The sequence below is a fragment of the Scyliorhinus torazame genome, chromosome 15 (genome assembly GCF_047496885.1).
Source record: "Scyliorhinus torazame isolate Kashiwa2021f chromosome 15, sScyTor2.1, whole genome shotgun sequence".
Classification (NCBI taxonomy): domain Eukaryota; kingdom Metazoa; phylum Chordata; class Chondrichthyes; order Carcharhiniformes; family Scyliorhinidae; genus Scyliorhinus; species Scyliorhinus torazame.
Genome location: NC_092721.1, coordinates 127,673,920 through 127,687,660, shown reverse-complemented (window position 1 = coordinate 127,687,660; position 13,741 = coordinate 127,673,920). Strand labels below are relative to the sequence as shown.

Here is a 13,741-nt window from a genome sequence, read left to right as displayed (position 1 = left end):
GGGAGGGGTTTGTCAGGTGGGTTAGGCTGTTGTATGAGGTCCCGATGGCGAGTGTGGCCACGAACAGGTGGAGGTCCGAGTACTTTCGGTTCCACCAAGGGACGAGGCAGGGGTGTCCCCTGTCCCCTCTGCTCTTCGCACTGGCGATTGAACCCCTAGCTATGGCACTGAGAGAGTCGAGGGACTGGGGGGGGGGGGGGGGGTTGGTGCGGGATAGGGAGGAGCATAGGGTGTTGCTCTACGCGGACGACTTGCAGTTATATGTGGCGGACCCGATGGGGGGAATGCCTGGAGGTAATAAGGATCCTCAGGGAATTCGGAAATTTCTCTGGGTATAAGCTCAACATGGGGAAGAGCGAGCTGTTCGTGGTTCACCCAGGGGACCAGGAGAGGGGGATTGGCGAGCTCCCACTAAAAAGGGCGGAGAGGAGCTTCAGGTATTTGGGGGTCCAAGTGGCCAGGAGCTGGGGGGCCCTGCATAGGCTTAATTTCACAAGGCTGGTGGAGCAAATGGAGGAGGAGTTCAAGAGGTGGGAAGTGTTGCCGCAGTCAGTCAAAATGACGGTGCTCCCAAGGTTTTTGTTCCTGTTCCAGTGCCTCCCCGTGATTATCCCGAAGGCCTTTTTAAGCGGGTCTACAGGAGCACAATGGGGTTTGTGTGGGCGTGAGGGACTCCAAGGATGAGAAGGGTGTTCCTGGAGCGGGGTAGAGATGGGCGGGGGTGGGGTGGGGGTGGGGGGGGGGGGGGCTGGTGCTGCCCAACCTCTGTGGGTACTACTGGGCCGCCAATGCGACGATGGAGCGCAAGTGGTTGATGGAGGGGGAGGGGGCTGCATGGAAGAGGCTGGAGACGGCGTCCTTTGTGGGTATGAGTCTGGGGGCGCTGGCAACGGTGCCGCTGCCGCTCCCTCCAAGGAGGTATACCACGAGCCCGTAGTGGCGGCTGCCCTCAAAATCTGGGGGCGGTGGAAGCAGCACTGGGGAAGTTGGGGCCTCGGTGTGGACCCCAGTACGGGGGTACCACCGGTTGTCCCAGGGAGGACAGATGGAGGGTTTTCAGGGTGGCACAGGGCAGGGATACGAAGGTTGGGAGACCTGTGTGAGTTGAAGGAGAAGTATGCCCGCGCCCCCCCCCCCCCCGGAACACCTTCAGGTACTTACAGGTTAGGGCATTTGGCAGGTGGTGGAATTCCCGCGGCTGCTGCCACGCACAGTACAGGACAGGGTGCTTGTAGGGTTGTGTGGGGGTGGGGGTGGCGAGGGGGGGTTGGGAGTGGCCGGGAGTGGGGAAGATCTCAAACTTACCAGGTGATGCCAGGAGGTGGAGGTGAAAGGTAAGTGGGAGGAGGAGTTGGGAGAGGAAATCGAGGAAGGGACGTGGGCAGATGCCCTAGGGAGGGTGAACTCTTCATCTTCTTCCGCGAGGCTCAGCCCCATACAGTTTAAGGTGCTGCACAGGGCACACATGACCGGGTCAAGGATGAGCCGGTATTTTTGGGGGTGAGGGCAGGTGTGTTAGGTGCTCAGGGAGCCCAGCAAACCACACCCACATGTTCTGGGCATGCCCTGTGCTGGAGGAATTTTGGAAGGGCGTAGCGAGGACCGTGTCGAGGGTGGTAGGATCCAGGGTCAAACCGGGCTGGGGGCTCGCAATATTTGGGGTGGCAGAGGAGCGGTGGCAGAGGAGCCGGGAGTGCAGGAGGTGAAAGAGGCTGGTATTCTGGCCTTTGCGTCCCTGGTAGCCCGGCGGAGATTCTTCTTCACTGGAAGGACGTGAGGCCCCCAAGCGTGGAATCATGGATCAACGATATGGCAGGGATTATTAAGTTGGAGATGGTGAAATTCACCTTGAGAGGGTCGGTACAAGGGTTCTTCAGGCGGTGGCAACCGTTCTTGGACTTCCTGGCAGAACGGTAGACATTGGTCAATGGCAGCAGCAACTCGGGCGGGGGGGGGGGGGGGGGGGGGTTACTTTATTTATGTTTATTTACACTGGGGGATCTGAGGGGGTGTATATATTTGCTATGTTGGCTTTGTGTTAAGTTGGGGTGTTAATTTATTATTTATGTACAGGGGGGAAGGTGGTATGGAGGGTTGTTTTTTGACTGTTTTGTATTTAACCCTGTTGGGTTCCTTTTTCATTTTGTTATTGATATTCTGTGAAAACCTTAATAAAATTTTTTTTTTTTAAAAATAGAGATAGTGGCCTGTGACATCGTCAGGGGAAGCACCCTTCTCTCCCTTGCCTCATTAATTGTCCTCATCAGCAGTGAACCCAGTATCCCAGACAACATTTTATAAAACTCCACTGGGTACCCTTCTGGTCCTGGGGCTTTACCCGACTTGCATGGCCTTCAGCCCTTCTGCTATTTCTTCCAACCCAATCAGGGCCCCCAGCCCTTCTACCAACCCTTCGTCCACCTTCAGGAAACTGTTTCAACTCTTGACCAGTCGCTCTACTTTTGGGCCAGTTTTTTGAGAATAACAATATCTCTCCTTGGATACTAATTCCCTTCTGCCTTTCCGCTTATCATAACTTAATTACCCTGTTTTTAAAAAAAAATTGCTAACCTCAACCAATCCATAATCTGTTCATCATTGTGACTCTGGAATGTACATTACCACCATATGCATCCATCATTCCTTGCTTAAGTCTCTTTCTGATGTGTAAGTCCAATTGATCCAGCTCTCGACTGACTACCTCCTACCTCTGCTGCCCATCTTACTCCAAGATGTCCCTTCCTCATCTGTTGACTTCACCTCCCTTAGTGCAAATTTAAAATCCTTATCTATAAATCAAATAAAACAATCCTGTATTTAAAATAAATAGTTGTAGAAGCTAATAAATTTAGTACTGATCTGTGTATCACACCTCCTTGTCACTAAGGTACAGTTCCCTTAGGTTAATAAAGTACACTAAAAATTCAATAAACTAGAATCACAGAATTGTTACAGTATGCAAGGAGGCTGCTGGCTTTTAAAGCAGACCAAGGCAGGCCAGCAGCCCTGTTCAATTCCCGTACCAGAGGCGCCGGAATGTGGCGACTAGGGGCTTTTCACAGTAACTTCATTGAAGCCTACTTGTGACAATAAACGATTTTCATTTCATTCAGTCCATTGTATCTATATTGACTCTCCAAATGGGCAATGCAGTTAGTGTCATTCCCCCATGCTGATGCTGATAGTTGTATTAAAAAAGCTTCTGATCTGAACTGGATGGGGATTATATGCTGAACAAAAGGTGTAATCTGTGGCTTTGTCAGAAGCACTCTCACCTGAGTCAAAAGATTGTGGGTTCAAACCCCACCCTGGGACTTGAACACACAAATTTAGGCTGACCCCCCAGTGCAATACTGAGGGAGTATTGTATTGCTGGAGGTGTTGTCTTTCAGGTGTGAAGTTAAATCAAGGCTCCGTCTACCTTCTCGGGTAGATGCAAAGATCCTATGGCACTATTTTGAAGAAGAGGTGGGGAGTTATCCCTGGTGTCCTGGCCAATATTTATCTATTTGTGGGAGTTTGTACAACTTTGCTGCTATACTTCCTACATTATAGTAGTGACTTGAAACGTTGTAGTTTTAAACTTTGTATCAAAATTAATTTTAAAGGGTGGCGCAGTGGTTAACACTGCTGCCTACCGTGCTGAGGACCCAGGTTTGATCACGGCCCTGGGTCACTGTCTGTGTGGAGTTTGCACATTCTCCCTGTGTCTGCGTGGGTTTCACCCCCACAACTCAAAAGATGTGCAGGTTAGATGGATTGGCCATGCTAAATTGCCCCTTAATTGGGAAAAACAATAGTTGGGTACTCTAAATTTATTATTTTAAAAAATACTTTGGGCTGTCATGTGGTAGTGAATTGCACCAGTGTTTTTCAAACTTTTTTTCCCAGGACCCAATTTTACCAACTGACCATCCTCTGGGAGCCAAGCCGGCCTACCTTCAAGACCCACGCTGGCCGACCTTTGCAACCCACGCCACCGGAACATCTCAACGCACCATTTTCTCTTACCTTTTTAATGTGACAGGTGGGCCTGCTTGGTCCTCACAGTCTCAATTGCTTTGTTATTCAATTTCTGATAAGCACTTCGGCTGGTTTAATATCTCACTGCATCCGTTGAAAAAAAATCAAGAGGTTTGTCCTCGAACTCACCATGCTTAGTTTTGAAATCCCTTTGAACTTTTGAGAGTTTTAATCTTTAATTTGCCAGAATTTCCATGCATATAATGCACACAAACTTTGCATCCTGATTTGCTGTGGCACAATTTATAAACCCATACCTCAAGAACTCTATTGATTTTTTAAATATAAATTTAGTGTACCCAATTATTTTATTTTTCCAATTAAGGGGCAATTTAGCGTGGCCAATCCACCTAACCTGCACACCTTTGAGTTGTGGGGGTGAAACCCACGCAGGCATGGGGAGAATGTGCAAACTCCACACGGACAGTGACCCAGGGCCGGGATTCGAACCCGGGTCCTCAGCGCCGCAGTCCCAGTGCTAACCACTGTGCCACATGGTTTTCCTACAAGTGGAAACACCCTCTCCAGGCCCACTCTATCCTCGCAGTATCCTGTAAGTTTCAATAAGATCCCCCCATGTCTTTCTAAACTCCAATGAGTACAGACCCAGAGTACTCAACCATTCTTCATAGGAAAAGCTCTTCATTCCAGCGATCATTCTTGTGAACCTCCTCTGGACCCTTTCCAAGGCCAGCTCATCCTCCGATATGGGGCTCAAAACTGCTCACAATACTCCAAATGGGGTCTGTCCAGAGCTTTACATAGCCTCAGAAGTACATTCCTGGTCTTGTATTCTAGTCCTTTCGACATGAATGCTAACATTATATTTGCCTTCCTAACTGCTGACTGAACCTGCACGTTAACCTTAAGAGAATCGTACACATGGACGCCCAAGTCCCTTTGTGCTTCTCATTTAGAAAATGGTCTATGCCTCCATTTCTCCTTCCAAAGTGCATAACCTCACACTTTTCCCCATCTGCCACTTCTTTGCCCACTCTCCTAGATTGTCCAAGTCCTTCTGCAGCCCGCCTGCTGAAAATGAAATTAAATGTAAATCGCTTACTGTCACAAGTAGGCTTCAAATGAAGTTACTGTGAAAAGCCCCTAGTCGCCACATTTCGGCGCCTGTTCGGGCAGGCTGGTACGGGAATTGAACCCACGCTGCTGGCCTGCCTTGGTCTGCTTTAAAAGTCAGCTATTTAGCCCTGTGCTAAACCAGCCCCTAATCTGCATTTCAAACTCATTGGGCGCGATTCTCTGAACCCCCCGCCGGGCTGGAGAATCGGCTTGGGCCCGCGCGAATCGGGCCACACCGGGACGCCATTCTCCCGCCCGTGAAAAAACGGGCAGGCGCACATGGCACCGGGCCGCACAGAGAATCGCCGCAAACGGCTGTAGCGGCGATCCTCCGGCGGCGCCGCCATTCTCCAGCCTGGATGGGCCGAGCGGCCGTCCAAAAAAATCTGAGTCCCGCCGGCACCGTTCTAACATGCTCTGGACCGGTGGGACCTCGGAGTTGAAGGGTCCGGGGGCGGCATGTGGCGGGGGGGGGGGGGGGTTGTCTAACCCCGGGGAGTGCCTCCGTAGTGGCCTGATCGGCGGGCTGGCCTCTCTGTCGGGGGGCCTCCTTTCCTCCGCGCCGGCCCCCGGATCCCTGTGCCATTTGGCATCGAGGCCGGCACAGGGAAGAAGGCCACTGCGCATGTGCTTGTTGGCGCCGGCCCAATTGCGCATGCGCGGATCCCGCGGTGCCGGGTCGACGCCGGGACTCCCCCAGGACCCGTGAATCGGGTCTCTGAACCAGCGCCAGAGTAAAGTACTCCCGTTTTGGCGCCGGACCAAAGAATTGCGGCCATTGTTTTTGCTGAATTGCATATAGTATAATTTACAATCCATTCCGTTGAATGATTTCTGTGCAGGAGCTGATGGTACTATATGATCCTTTATATCCAGACAGACAGTCAAAGACTTTGTTTAATCCATCATACAAAAGGAGCAACAGTGCAAAAATTCATTTCATGCTTTCATGCTCCATGTTCAGCTCACAAACTCAGGCAAGAGTACTGCACATTGAAGTGATGTGCCGCAGATTAGCTATCGTCTGTATACCAACTGGGCCATCAAGAAAAGTCCACATTTATTTATTTTCCTAATTGGCCAATCAGTATTTTGGTGCCCATGAGCATATCAGTTAACAATTTTTTCTTTACAAATCATAGTCATTATGCCACAAAAGAGACCATTTGGCCCCAAGTCCATGCCAGCTTCCTGTGGAGTAACCCAACTGATCTGGTTTCCTGTGCTCTGTCCATAGTTGCCTGAGTTTAGTTTAATCCCCATCCAATTTCCTTTTGAAACCATTCAAGTGCATTGTTTTCCTAATTGCACATTTCTATATGCTCATGTTAAAACATTACTGCTCTACTTTATATATGACAAATTAAACATTATTGAAAAGTCATATCATAATGGAAGATTGCAAATGTAGTTCTAATAAAAAGAGTGTAAGTATCAATATAACAACAACAGAAAATGCTGAACAATCTCAGCAGGTCTGACAGCATGTGTGGAAAGAGAACAGAGCTAATGTTTCCAGTCTGGATGACTTTGACTCGAAACGTTAGCTCCGTTCACTCTCCACAGATGTTGTCAGACCTGCTAAGATTGTCCAGCATTTTCTGTTTGTGTTTCAGATTCCAACATCCGCAATAATTTGCTTTTACCATTATAACATGCAAATTAGCTCAACATTTATGTTCGGCTGAAGGCAGGGGTTAGACATAACATTACAGAAGATGATGTAAAGACCCATCATTGCAGATTGAATCTTGGATACTGGCTTAAAAACACACTTTCCAGTTACATTGGTGTCATTTTCTCAGCTGTGGCTACATGGAGGTTTTGGTGCATGTAAAATGGTAGTGAAAGTTTTGCAGGTGTGATGGCCTGAATGGCTTCCTTCTGTGGTGTTGCCTTGACTTCTGAATACTAATTTCTGCGATGACAGTAGGACCGAGACATTCCGAGATCTCAGAAGTTTTAAATTGACAAGTCTAACCCCCGCCTCCACCACTCTCTCGTGCTGATTGGATGGTGGCTATGTAGAACTGTTTGGGGATTAATTGATCCTTTTATTGGAGCTGTTGATCTCTTTATGAGAAGAAGGGTTAAAGATGTTAGATATTAACAACACTTGAGTTTTTCTGATTTAAGTGAAGGAACTTATAGAAGCTGATAGGGTGAGGAAATTCCATGAAAGAAACTCTTACAATGGCGGACTTCATTTGGTTCATTTTTGCATTTTTTGCTTTGTATCTAGTTACACAGTAAAATATTATAGGCAATATTCAGGGAAGTTTAGTCTGTGATGGAATTACTACTGACAATAGATATTTGTATGTGATTCCACTATGTTAGGAAACAGTTGGAAGCTATAAGAATATTTTAATTGTCGATTAGCTATTGTTTTCTTTTGCAGGGTGAAAGTGTCCGCCCACTTTCCTTGTCAGGCCACGTTGGATTTGACAGTTTACCAGATCAACTAGTTAACAAATCTACCTCCCAGGGATTTTGCTTTAATATTCTTTGTGTTGGTAAGTACTTGATTATTTTATTCTAACTCTCTAGTTGGGTGAATGGTGATCAAATGAAGGTGTTTAAATGATTGGACAGATACAGAAATGTATTTACTTTGGTGGGGGAAATCTTACATCCAGCCTCTGGACTTTGGCATCATTTATAGTGTAATCTGATGAGTCGAATCCAAGGGGATTCACCCACAAGTTCTTGTTAAGTAAAGTTGTATGATAGCCGAGGAGGCCTCATTCCCACATGAATACATCTCTGTAATTTTTATATGTCTACATTAGGCCTCCAAATGTGGTCTATGCCAAAGACAATAGATTCAAACGCAAATGAAAACCAAGTAAAGCAATAAATGTGTGAAAAAGTCTTTTATTCAATTTCTCATACCTTACAATGGCCCGACCTTGTAAAAGGATTGGACTGAAGGTGGAAATGTTCTCTGCTTGGGCTGCCTTGAACCACATTAGCAGAGCTTCTTCAACTTTTGGATGGACAGCCATTTTCATCTTCTTCCTTGCAGGAGGAATTCATGCATGTCAGTCTGTTCCAAGGTGTTTGCCTTGTGTTTCATGATGGTGAATAAACTCAATGGTGGAATCTCCCATAGCTTTGCGATATCTGCTTTATCTACATGTTTTACTTGCTGTAACAACTTCATCTCTTTTAACTTTCTCACAGGTTTAGTCATACTTGCATGACCTTTCACCAGGAGATCTCCGTGTCAAATGATGGCTTGTCCAGTGTGCCATGATTTCAAGCTCTTGTGTGATCTAAATTGACTCTGATTGGTCTTTTCAGTCACATGGCAAGCTTGGACATGTACAACCAATCCAGAGTCACCAGTGCAGAGTTTAGGCTTATCACTGACATAGTTCTGTGAGAATTTGACATAACCGGTGTGTCATCCAAGTTTGACTCATTGCAATTTCACTGTATAGCTTTAAGGTGCTATGTTTGAACAGCAACAGAAGCTCTATCTGGTGTGCAAAGGAAAAGTTCCCACGTTGGTTAAGTTTGAAATAGATTCTGTTCTCACTACATAGAATGAAGGAGAGTTGATTATGACTGATTTTTGCATTACCGAATAGCAGACTCCACAACAGTATGCTATGTTTGGGCAACTAGTATTATTTGTACTAGCTATTGCCTCTTTTCTTTCAAGTCGATGTCACATGATCATATTGTGAATGTGATACCTGTACCCCAAACCTGCAAACATAGGCACATTTGACAATGAACACCAGAATGATGACAGCAGTAAATCTTTGGTTGTGTTTGTGGCTAATGCCAGACCTTTTACTGATGTGGAACATTTTGCAATATAAAATATTGAATCTATTCTCACATTGGAAAATAATTTTTAAAGAAAAAGTTCCATGTTATATGTTGATCCAGAGCAGTGTTTAAAGTACATATCTTGGCTCATCATAACTTAGTAATTATGATACTGGATTGGTAGTAATTATGATACTGGATTGCTAGTTATGTTACTGGCTTACAAACTCAGAATAATTGTTCAAATCCCACCATGTAAAATTGTGGAATTCAATTCAATAGATGTGTTCATTTTGTGGATTGGAACTAGAAGATGACTATATGGTGCCAAATTATTACTGAAATGTATCTGGTTTATTCTTGTTCTTCAGGGAAGGAATTTGCCACCTTTGGCAGGTCTGACCTACATGTGATTCCAGTTCCACATGATGTAATTTGACTCTTTATCCATAGGATTTTATCAAGGTGGGCAATGAATACAGTCTTGCCCAAAATAGATTAGTATTGATTTATTGGGCAACACCGTGGCGCAGTGGTTAGTATTGCTGCCTCATGGCGCTGAGGTCCCAGGTTCGACCCCGGCTCTGGGTCACTGACCGTGTGGAGTTTGCACATTCTCCCCGTGTTTGCGTGGGTTTCACCCCCACAACCCAAAGATGTACAGGGTAGGTGGATTGGCCACACTAAATTGCCCCGTACTTGGAAAAAATGAATTGGGTACACTACATTTATTTTTTTAAAAAGTATTGATTTATTTGTTGAAACATGTAAATAATTGTGAATAACAAAATAGTTATTGTCTTTGTTTGCTTTGTAAATTGTGCAGCTGTACCATGAAAAATTGATCATGAGAAGTGTCAATCTTGACATAAATATCCTAAATTCTTTGATCTTTTAAAAAAAATCTCTCTGGACAAAAGGACCATATACCAAAATAATGCTCTATTTACTGGGTTGGGTGGAGATGGACAGCTCTTTGCGTTAATGCAACTCGTGTGTATGCGCACACCTTAAATATTGATAAACTTGCTGCAACCCCCAATATCTTAACTTTCAGTAAGACTGTGTTGATTACTGGAAGGAAAATAATGCTATAATTGCAGAAGTAATGTGCCATTAAATACAGAGGTTTAATGGGTCAGTTGACCATGCAAATTGTAGTTTGAATCTTGTTCTTTAGGCTACAAACTGTATTCTAGAACAGGATTTCTCAAAGTGCAGATCGCGACTCACGGGTGTCACAAAACAAGGTCACGTCGTTCGTGCGGTGTGCCCGATCGTGGGAGAAGCACCTAACGACCGCTACCAGCTTTTATGTTGAAAATGGCGGCCACTGCCGCCTTTAAAATGAAAGTAAATGAGGCATATGGAGTGTTCCAGCCAGAAGTGTCAGCAGTGAGCGGGTCACGTGCCCTGCACGCACACTTGACGTCAAGGTACGTTCCTTTGATGCCAAATCATGGAGCAGTGTTACTTCCATTTTCCAGCTGCTAGCAAGCAAGGCAAGTGAACTGTGAAGATGAATTTTTTTTTTAAAGTCAGAGATGGCCAGAGACTCAAAAAGGCAATTTACCCATTGGAGAGTTTCTTATAACAGAATCTGCTAGAGAGAGCTGCTTAGGAGAGGGCAGGACAGAACAGTGCTCGTGTTAGCTGCAAGGCCTCTGGTTAACAGTCTATAAAGAAGAAACTTTGGGAGCAAAGCAGTATAAAGATGATTTCTTGAGGTATGGTTTTGTCAATTATGCAAATAAGGATGAAAAGCCCACGTGTGTTCTTGCAGGGAAGTACTGGCAAATGAAGGGAGAAATTTCAGATTTTGAAAGAGAAGTGTTTGGCGAAAAATTCATTTGAGTTTGAGACCCCAGAGTCAGTTATTAACTTGGAGCTGACTCCAAATTAAAAAAACTATGCTGCTGTAGCTGACATGTAATACCACATTAAAAACAAGCCAAAAGCCCAAGAGCCGTCAGCATTCTGGTGTAGCATCTACCAGGAGTGTCCAGTGCTGAGTAAAACACGCATTTTGTTGCTATTGCCCTTCATAACGGCCTACATGTGCGAGGTTGGGTTTTCCGTTTTCATAAAGATGAAGGCGGCACAAAGGAACTGGCTGACCTCTGCACGTGATATGTGCATTGCCCTCTCCTCCTTTTGATCCTGATTTCAAGTGAGATCATGAGGACCAAGCAGGTTCCCCTTTAGCATTAAAGGTAAGCGAACATGGCGTGGGTCACAAAGGCCGGCCGGCCAGAATGGGTCACAAAAGTCGTGGGTGCTGGGAGAAATAAAGTTTGAAAATCACCTGAGGTGGATTCTCTGCACCCCGACGCCGAAATCGTGGCCAGCGCAGGGGCAGAGAATCCATCTTCCCGCAAGAAATTGGGACCGGTGCCAGTTCCCCGATTCTGCGGGCCCTGAAAAACGGCGTACTCCTTGCGTCGCCTTGGACCTACCTGGGGCCATTGCCAGAGGCCTGCTCCGCCATTCTCCGCCTCCGACCTACCGAAGTCCTGACCGTGGATCTGATGTGCTCCAGTCGGTCGGGATACTCGGGTGGTGGCTGCGGACTCAGCCCGCGGCCGTCCTGGTCGGGGGCGGGCCGATCGGAGGGAGAGGGGGCCTTATAGGCAGCTGGTAAATGCTTGTGCGGGCATTGAGGGTCGGGCCGCGGCCGATTGGGGGGTGTAATTTTTGGGTCAAGCTCTGTGGTCAGAGTCCGCCATGGAGCACAGCCCGACCGCTGGAGGCACCGCTGTGCGCATACGCGGCCTCCAACCTGGAAGTGCGGGGGCCCGTATCTGCAGCAAAAGCTGCTAGATCTACTCCAGGTCTTTGCTTAGCCCCTTGCAGGGCTAGGAATTAGTGGTCCTTTCACGCCAGTTTTTCTGGTGTGAAACTCGCTGTTTTGACGCCGGGATCTGGTGTGAAACTGCACTGTTTTGACGCCGGCATGGGGATATAGCCTACTGTTCTGTTAGCATTTCATACTGATCTACAGTTTTCCACTTTGCACAAGATATTACTCTTTTTTTTAAAAAAAGCACTTGAAGTATAAAAGTACATGTGAGTAACGACATGAGTGGCCTCAGGCACAGAAGTAATTTCCACCTGCCATTATATACCCAGTTGATCCCCAGTTATTCAGGAGAATTATGCCTTAACGCTTCATCCAGTATAATTGTCCTCGATCTGCCCTCTTGTCCCAATGTATCATCTTTTTAAAATTTGGATCGTAATGTGGTCAATAAAACAGCAGCATTTACCATTGACAGTCAGGAGTTTTATGGTTATATGACAATGTTCTGCAATTCTTTATACTCATGAGTGTTGTAATAGCAGCCAGCAATATATTGACTGTCCCCATTATAATTCATTATTGTACATGCTTGAACTCCTAATGGTTTGCTGGGTAAATATACTGCATGAATTAAGGATGCAAATGAAAGGCCTGTTCAATCCAAGTCCGTAATGCCCACATCTGATTCGTATTCTTAAGGGTGTAGGTGACCTTGAATGTTGGGTAGTGGTAAGAATGCAACCTTGCTGGAACAGTGGGAAAACAGCTGCGATTTTTGCTTGCAAAGTTAATACTGGTGGACTGCATCAGTCCTGGGTTTGATGCTCCATGGTGGAATAGTCTCTTTATTCGTAACACTATGGAAGGAATGCCCACTTTGGTGAGGTACAGAAATTATGCCAGCACTTGTTAAGTACATTCCTTCATGTGTCCTGCTGGACTACATGAGGATCGCTCCAGTGCATTTTAGTAAATAATGTTCCTTTATGGGCTGACTTTTAGGTCAGAAATTGACATTGAGAGGTGGAGAGGAACAGAAGTACCTTTATGTGAATGAAGGTGGCAGGACAATAGATAAGGTTGTTAAGAAGGCAGAGAGGATACTTTCCTTTTATTAATTTGAGGCATAGAGTACAAGAGCAGGAGAACTGTGCACAATTGTGGTTTGGCCACTGCTTACAGTTCTGGTCACCTTGTTGTAGGAAAGATATAAGCTTACTTGAGCGGGTGTAAGCGGTCATAAGACCACAAGACATAGGAGCAGAATTGGGCCATTCGGCCCATCGAGTCTGCTCCACCATTCAATCATGGCTGATATGTTTCTCATCCCCATTCTGCATTCTCCCCATAGCCCCTGATCCCCTTATTAATCAAGGACCTATCTATCTCTGTGCTTAAAGACACACTGTGATTTGCCCTAAAAGCCTTCTGTGGCAAAGAGTTCCACAGATTCACCACCCTCAGGCTGAAGAAATTCCTTCTCATCTTATTTTTAAAGGGTCGTCCCTTCAGTCTGAGGCTGTGCCCTCAGGTTCTAGTACGAGGGTGTTGCTACGATTGGAGATTTTTTGTAATGAGGAAAGACTGGATTCACTGGTGTTGTTTTCTTTTGGAGCAGAGGAAACTGACAAGGAAATTTAATTGAGGTGTATAAAATTGAGGGGTCTAGATAGGATGGATAAGGGAATCTTATCCCTTGGCACAAGAGGCCAATAATCAGGTGGCATAGATTTAAAGTAATTGGCAGAAGATGGAGTTGAGGAATGTTTTCACCTCGAGGGGTGGTAGTGGTGATGATGGTCTGAAATTCTGTGACTGAAAGGGTGGTAGAAGCAGAACTCTGCATTTATAAAGTACTTGGATATTCACATTGCTGCAGATATGGGTTGGGATTTGAAATAAGACTGGATAATACCTTTTCAGCTGGCCTGGACACAATGGACCAAGTGGCGACCCTAAATTTCCATGATTCTATTATGAAACTGATTTTAATTTTGAAACTAATTTGTTTAATTTTTGTTTGCTCATTTTCCACTCCTAAACACCAGCTTGCCTCTT

The 13,741-nt window shown here is 45.9% G+C and overlaps 1 protein-coding gene across 4 annotated transcripts in view; it reads left to right on the top strand.

Annotated features, from left to right (window-relative positions):
• septin10 (septin 10) overlaps positions 1 to 13,741 on the top strand; it is a 119,468-nt gene that overhangs the window by 14,589 nt on the left and 91,138 nt on the right. For all 4 annotated transcript variants that reach the window (XR_011935189.1, XR_011935188.1, XM_072476709.1 and 1 more), the window contains exon 2: positions 7,502 to 7,616. Coding sequence is in view for 2 of the 4 variants with exons in the window: in XM_072476709.1 (XP_072332810.1) it covers positions 7,502 to 7,616 (115 nt within the window). In the remaining 2 variants the exon portion in view is untranslated. The remainder of the gene's footprint in view (positions 1 to 7,501; positions 7,617 to 13,741) is intronic.